Source organism: Triticum dicoccoides, chromosome 3B (assembly GCF_002162155.2).
Source record: "Triticum dicoccoides isolate Atlit2015 ecotype Zavitan chromosome 3B, WEW_v2.0, whole genome shotgun sequence".
Lineage (NCBI taxonomy): Eukaryota > Viridiplantae > Streptophyta > Magnoliopsida > Poales > Poaceae > Triticum > Triticum dicoccoides.
This window is the reverse complement of record NC_041385.1, coordinates 26,796,485-26,804,231: the sequence shown is the minus strand read 5'-3', so window position 1 is coordinate 26,804,231 and position 7,747 is coordinate 26,796,485. Positions and strand designations below refer to the sequence as shown.

At 48.1% G+C, this 7,747-nt stretch overlaps 1 protein-coding gene across 1 annotated transcript in view; it reads right to left on the bottom strand.

Annotated features, from left to right (window-relative positions):
* Positions 1-1,365: 1,365 nt before the first annotated feature.
* The window catches only part of LOC119280594 (anthranilate synthase beta subunit 1, chloroplastic-like), an 8,204-nt gene continuing 1,822 nt past the window's right edge, over positions 1,366-7,747 (bottom strand). The window contains exons 3-9 of the mRNA XM_037561401.1: positions 4,049-4,093; positions 2,962-3,032; positions 2,809-2,846; positions 2,625-2,735; positions 2,451-2,550; positions 1,794-1,929; positions 1,366-1,716 (exon numbers count right to left, since the gene is read on the bottom strand). Coding sequence (XP_037417298.1) covers positions 1,600-1,716; positions 1,794-1,929; positions 2,451-2,550; positions 2,625-2,735; positions 2,809-2,846; positions 2,962-3,032; positions 4,049-4,093 — 618 coding nt within the window. The 3' untranslated portion in view covers positions 1,366-1,599. The remainder of the gene's footprint in view (positions 1,717-1,793; positions 1,930-2,450; positions 2,551-2,624; positions 2,736-2,808; positions 2,847-2,961; positions 3,033-4,048; positions 4,094-7,747) is intronic.

Genomic DNA, 7,747 nt, shown 5'->3' with positions numbered 1-7,747 from the left:
GGTCACTGGTTTGAAACCTAAGCGCACCTTTTTTCTGTTCAATTATTATTTTTGCTGCTGACAGCTAAGACCCGCCTCTCAGGGTCTTTTTGGTGAAAAAAATATATAAGACAAGGGGGTTTCTAAGAAAAAGGAAAACAAAAACACGCCTTGTCTTCATTGTTTGGTCACAGACAACGGGTCCTACGCCATGCTGACAGGCCTCGTCAGTGTCGCAGACGTATACAAACATGATTAGCACCGTATTTGCACGTCTGAGCCAAGTTTTTGCATCACTTCAATGTATGCCATAAGTTCTAGCACTAAAGTGACCGTTTACGCCAAGTTCTAGCACCACCGGTGTAATTGACTCTTAAGTTATCCTTGTGTTCTGGCGGCTGCTTTGTGGTGTCAATGTCAACTCGGTGGCGGATGGATCTTCAGATTTCAACCCATGGCGACGGCCATTATCGGCCCGCTTTTTTTTTTACATAAATCCATTTGGCCCAACGATATAAGGTGTTGATACACTGTAAGTAGATTATTAGCACAGAATAATCTACTTACAATGTACTCCTAGATAATTGTATGTGTTACTCAGTACTCGCAGTGATGAATTCAAGTGACACGAGGGTTCTATCTAGGAGTACAAATAACAACTCTTTTGCCACATAGACGTTTTTCTTCTTCTTTTTTTTAGAAGTTTTGAGTGAAGGGTGTGACTTGGACTTGCCACACAGACGATGATGTGCAGTTCAGGTGCTAAAAACCACTTCAAATGTGTCACGTGACCAAAGACTGCTTTAGGCTATATTTATTTTGTAACTTCCAAGACATACTTTTTTTGAACGCAGTTAAATACATACTCCCTCTGTAAACTAATATAAGAGCGTTTAGATCACTACTTTAGTGATCTAAACACTCTTATATTAGTTTACGGAGGGAGTATTTTGAGGGAGGAGGTCAAAATCACTTTTTAGCAGATAGCTTTACATTTTATATCCGTTTAACCTAAACCTATGGGCCATCCAGATCGTATCCATCCTAATATCCTATGGCTTCCAGGAATGGTACCAGGAAAACTTGAGTGTACCTGCAAATGCATTGAAGGGCCTTTTATGAAAGCCTTCCGCACAGTGTAGCAGAAAAAACTACATGTTGATGGTGCCATGGAGGCATTCACTAACCATTTTCAGAGCATTTTTGGCCAAACATTCGGTACAGAATCGAGGCAAAAATGTTGTATGATCAGGTAAACATGTTTGCCCACTCATTCCACCTGTGAAACACGACGGAGGAAATGATATTCAGGCTGCCAAAACAATTGGGCCCAACAATGAAATGGAGCACGGCAAGGCCTGGCCCGCCCAGAACCAGTCCAAGATGTTAAACAGCTCAGCTTCCACTGATTTATCGTTCACAAAGAGCCACCGCGATTCACAAAGTTGATCAAGTTTACAAGAGATGTCGATCCACAATGAACATTATTACAATGAACCAAGCGAATGGCAACGGAAAGCTCTTTTCCCTTGTTCCTTATCTCTGAATCTGTTTGGCTTAGGCCCCTCCCCAACAATAGCATCTATGTAGTTCCCCTAAGTGCTCTACTTCTCGATTACTCTAGTTCCCTACTGAGTCCGAGGCCTGCTTCTCAAACTCCTCGACGTATCTCGCAAAGTTGAGGATGATTCTCTTGCCTTCAGGGGTGATGATACTCTCTGGGTGGAACTGGACCCCCTGAAAGAGTTACATTATAATCTATCAGTTAGTACTACCATGACAACCACGGCATGAAGCATGGAGCTAAGAAATACCTGGATATGCTTGTACTTCTTGTGGCGGGCGGCCATGATAAGTCCATCTTCAGTCCATGCCGTGATCTCCAGTTCGTCGTGTGGGAAGCTTTCCTTCTCAATGACCAAGCTATGATATCTTGCAGCGGTAAAAGGGCTGTCCATGCAAGTGATCGAGGATCATGTCAAATCAAAAGGCTCACTTTGGACAAGTGCCAGACTGAACAAGGAAACAAACAGAACTTGTTCCCTGATACTCCCTCCGTCCGAAAATACTTGTCATCAAAATGGATAAAAAGATATGTATCTAGAACTAAAATACGTCTAGATACACCCTCTTTTATCCATTTTGGTGACAAGTATTTCCGGACAGAGGGAGTAAAAGAAAAGCTACCCCAGACTAAAATTCTATCATCAATACTAACTGCATATGTTGACATTTTGACTTGCCATTTGCATGGCACATGCTACAGAATTTCTCAAGACAAAAAATAAGTGCTCTAAACAGGTAAACAGAGCCCAACAGCATTCGTAAATCCTAATTATCATAAAAAAACAGAAGCAATCATGAGATGTGTGTAATTTAATGTTTGCGATACTGGTGTCAGTTGACTGTTATGCAATGTAAGCTAGAACCGAAATATCCATGGGATTTACTGAACTGTTGAGAAATCATACTTTGACAAGCCCTCAAATATGGCCTTTCCTAAAACTTCGTCATAGTGAACTGGGGAGCTTTTTCCATGCATCACACCAGAAGGAACGCGAATAATCTTCCCTGTAACAAAAAAACATCAGCAAGACAGAAGAACAGGTCATGAAAAACCTTGTGTCCATAGAGATAAATCTAACCTCCAAAAGCCTCTCCAATGCACTGCAGACCCATGCAAACTCCGAATATTGGGATGGTTGGCCCGAGTTCCAGAACAGTCTGCAATGATATACCTGAATCTTGCGGTTCGCCTAAAGAAATATGAATGTAACTGTTAAGCTCAGAAACTTAAAACTGTTATGAGATTCAACAAGAGAAACTTACCAGGCCCTGGAGAAATAAGTATTCCTCGTGGCTTCATCCTAGAAGAGATTTTTAAAAGGGAACATCATCAGCAAAGTTGTAATATGTATAATCCCTTTAGATGGATCAGACAGAAAATAAATGGTAATTGAACATGTGCTCAGAGAACTATACCTCTTTACATCCTCTATGGTAAGTTCATCATTACGGTACACCTCAAAATGTACTCCAAGCTCCCCCATATACTGTATCAAACACTCAATTTCAGCAAGACTTGTATTTCATAGCATGTGTTCATGCCGTAATATAAAGGTACAAAAATAAACTTAACCATCTCATAAGCATGTGCTTCTTGAAGAAAAAAATTCACATGGCCCATATTATTCTCACATCTAAACAAATTGTTCCTTTATATGTCGCTTCATCAAAAACAATTGTTCCTTTATATGTTGTATCGCTCCTTAGTCCTTGCTACATTTTTTCTTCAGCAATTGTAAGAGACAACATGCTAAAGACATGCAAACACAATTTTTTTTTTTACTATTGCAATCACATTATTTCCAGGAATGATTTTTCACAACAAAAACTAAACACATATCACTACCACTCATAGATGTATACTTGTCGTGCTAACTTGGGTAACCCAATCAAGATATACACAGATAATATTTCCCAGTAATATACTTTTGTGGTTCCTGTTACATAGTAACATAACCTTTAACAAGTCAATTTTGTCTAATTTAGTAATCCAGTTTAAATGATACATGTTACATTGCATACGTTTGTTTCGGTCGAAGACTTTCTGTACCATTCTAAATGACAAATAATTCAAAAAGAAGTCAGTAAGCACTTGAAGATATTCCACTGAAAAAACATGGAACCTAACCAAACCATGCATTCTTGATTCTAATTTGGACATTCCAGACAAGGAGTGCTACACCAAAAGGGTACATTGTGAAATGAAAAATCGTTTAATAGTTCCGAGGATCCAACTTTGTACATCTAAGTTGTAACTAAATATCTCTCGCGGCATTGGTTGCCAATCGGTTATCATCTGTTTTCAACAATTTTGAGGACAACTAGATATTAACAGAATGTGTGGTAGATTCATGTTACTTCTCAAATGTCGAAATACATTTATGTAAGACCTCCAAGCGCGCACCTATTAAATCATTTCATCTTAATGCAAACAAGACAAGCGAAACAAAACTAAATTATAAAACAATTCATGACTTTGGCCACTACCTGTGAAACCATATACCTGACACAGGTTGTAGGTAAAGCTATCATAGTTGTCGATGACGATTGTTGGAGCCAGAGCGAGATATAGAGAGAGAGGGCGTGCAACAGCTCTTGTATTCATCATCTGGTGTTACACTGGTTTATATATGTACAGCTCAACTGACTCAACCGATGCTAGGCTAAAAACTAGGCATGCACAGAGGACACGAACACACGTTCGCTAACACCCCGCCGCAGTCGTGTCGTCGCTGCTTGGCAAGACACAAAGACTGGACCGGAAAGCCTGGAAGACCGATGTTGGCAAACCCTTGGTCATGATATCTGCGAGCTGTTGAGTCGTTGGTACATGTACAATGCGAAAATCGCCGAGGGCCACCTTCTCTCTGACAAAATGAATGTCCAACTCGATGTGTTTTGTCCGCCGATGATGAACGGGATTGGTGGACATATACACGGCCGAGATGTTGTCACAAAAGACGATGGTAGCCTTCGGCGGTGAGCCACCGAGCTCATGGAGAAGTTGCCGTAGCCATACACAATCGGCGACGGCATTGGCGACGGCGCGGTATTCTGCTTCCGCGCTGGATCGTGACACGATGGCCTGCCGCTTCGAGGACCAGCTGACAAGCGTGTCACCGAGATAAACGCAATAGCCAGAGGTAGAGCGGCGGGTGTCGGGGCAGCCGGCCCAGTCGGCGTCGGAGTAAGCGATGATCTCAGTCGACCGAGAGATCGGAAGTAGAAGACCGTGGGTGGAGGTGCCGCGAACATAGCGTAGAATGCGCTTGATGATGGCGAGATGACTGTCCCGTGGATCATGCATGTGCAAGCACGCCTGCTGGACCGCGTACGCCAGATCAGGGCGTGTCATAGTGAGGTATTGCAGCCCGCCTGCGAGGCTGCGATACTCCGAGGGATCGTCCACGGGGCGGCCGACGTCGGCGGCAACCTTGGGCGACGTGTCAACCGGAGTGGAAGCGGGATGGCACTGCGACATGCCGGCGCGACGGAGAAGGTCCTCGGCGTATTGGGTCTGGTTGAGGAAGAACCCACGCGAGGTGCGCTGCACGCGTATGCCGAGGAAGTAGTGGAGAGCACCCATGTCCGTCATCGCGAACTCGTGCTGAAGCTGATCGACAATGGTGCGAAGCAAGACCGCCGATGAGGCAGCAAGGACGATGTCGTCGACGTACAGTAGAAGATAGGCGGTGTCGCCGCCCCGCCGTAGTATGAATAGCGAGGCGTCGGAGCGCGAGGCGGTGAACCCAATGGTGGCGGCGAAGGTGGCGAAGCGATGAAACCAAGCCCGCGGAGCCTGCTTGAGGCCGTATAGGGACTTGGAGAGGCGGCACACATGATCGCGGCGAGCCTCGTCGACGAATCCAGCAGGTTGATAGCAGTAGACCTGCTCGTCGAGGAGGCCGTGAAGGAAGGCGTTCTTCACGTCGAGCTGGTGCACCGGCCAGCCGCGTGAGCACGCCAGAGTGAGCACGGTGCGGATCGTCGCTGGCTTTACCACCGGAGAGAAAGTCTCGCCGAAGTCGATGCCCGGGCGCTGTGTGAAGCCGCGGACAACCCAACGAGCTTTGTACCGTTCGAGGGATCCGTCGGCGTTCGTTTTGTGCCTGAAAACCCACTTGCCCGTGACAATATTAGTGTGAGGTGGGCGAGGGACAAGGGTCCACGTGGAGTTGGCGAGAAGAGCATCGAATTCGGATTGCATGGCAGAGCGCCAGTTCGGGTCGTTGAGAGCAGCTCGAACGGACGTGGGAATTGGAGAGATTGTGGTGGCATGCAGATTGGCGTATTTTGGGTTCGGTTGGAATATTCCATGGCGTGCACGCGTGAGCATTGGGTGTGGAACATGCGCAGGAGGCGGCTCTGGAGAGACGTGGTGCATGGGAGTTGGTGGGGTAGGTGGGCCAGCGGGTGTAGAGTTGGGCCCGGGCGGGGACGTGGGGAAAGGAGTGGAGTGCGGAGTGGGAGGCGGGGATTGCATGGGTGGGCCAGGTGGCGATCCAGGAGGGGTCGGGGTAGGCGGTGGCCATGCAACGTCGACGTAGTCCGCGGGAGGTGGATCACGAGCTGATTCGGGCGAGTCTTCAGGAGATTTTGGCAGCGTTTTAAATGGAAAGATAGACTCCACGAAAGTTACGTGCCTGGAGAATAGGATGCGCCGGGTAATGGGGTCGTAACAACGATAGCCTTTTCGCTCGTCCGGGTAACCGAGAAAAATGCAAGCCGCTGATCGAGGGGAGAGTTTGTGTGGGGCGGTAGCAATGAGGTTGGGATAACAGAGGCATCCAAAAACACGGAGATGACGAAAATCGGGTGGGGTCCCGAAGAGAAGTTCGTATGGTGTGGTGAGGAGATTGGCTTTGCAGGGACGCCGATTTAGGAGATAGGTGGACGTGGCAAGGGCTTCGGCCCACCAACGAGGAGGCATGGAGGCGTGTAGGAGGAGGGTCCGGACACCGTCGTTGAGGGTACGGAGTATCCGTTCGGCCTTGCCGTTTTGTTGGGAAGTATGGGGACAGGTGAGGCGGAAGAGCGTGCCGTGGGAGGCAAAGAGTGAGCGATTTGCGAGATTGTCGAATTCACGCCCATTGTCGGTCTGAAAGGCAAGGATAGGACGGGAGAATTGTGTTTGAGCGTAGGCATAAAACTGAACAAGGAGACTATGAACCTCAGATTTGCGGCGTACGGGAAAGGTCCAGACATAGTGTGTGAAATCATCTAAAATGACCAAATAATATTGATAACCAGATACACTTGAGATCGGACTCGTCCATAAGTCACAATGACAAAGTTCAAAAGAAAAAGAAGTGTGAGAGGAAGAAGAACTAAAGGGAAGTCTAGTGTGTTTGCCTAGACGACAAGCCTCGCAATGTGTCGTCGAGGTTTTATTACAACTGAAATCAAAAAAAGAAGAGGCTTTGGCAAGGGCGGCGGCTCCAGGATGGCCGAGGCGCTGGTGCCACAAGTCGGCGGTGACGGCGGCGGTGAGGCAGTGGCTTGACGGGGCGAAGGTGTAGAGGTCGCCGGAGGAGTCACATCGGAGAAGCACCGTCTTTGTGGCCAGATCCTTGATAGAAAAACCATAGGGATCAAATTCAATTGAAACTAAATTGTCACGAGTGAAAGCACGAACGGAAACTAAGTTTTTGATGAGGGAGGGAGAGATGAGAATTTCAAGAAGGGAGAGAGGTCGGGAGGGGGTACAGAAGGAAGTAGAGCCGACGCCGGTAATGGGAAGAAGAGAACCATTGCCGACGATGATAGAAGAAGGAGAGGATGGGTTGGGTAGGGAGAAGGGAATACCGGAACCGGAGCTCATGTGGGACGAAGCGCCGCTGTCGAGGACCCATTCGCCGCCGGGTGCAGAGGGCGGATGCAGCGCCATCTGATTGAGGGCGGCGATGAGAGCCGCCTGATCCCATTGTGGGGAAGGCGACGCCACCGTTGTGGCCTGGTGCGCTTGGGGCGGAGTCGGGGCAGGTGGCCGGGCACCAAGTATCCCTTGGAAGGTGCCGGCGACAGTAGTAGGAGGACGCGGTCCAGGGAGAAGCCCAGCAGGAGCAACCCCGCCGGAAGAGGAGCCTCCAGGCCCCGCTGGGTTGGCCTTGCGCTTCTTTGGGCGGCCGCGTGCCCCGGAGGAGCCGGCCGAGCTGCCGGCGGCGTGGGGCAGAGGGCCGAGCAGGGCCGGGTTGAAGGAGGC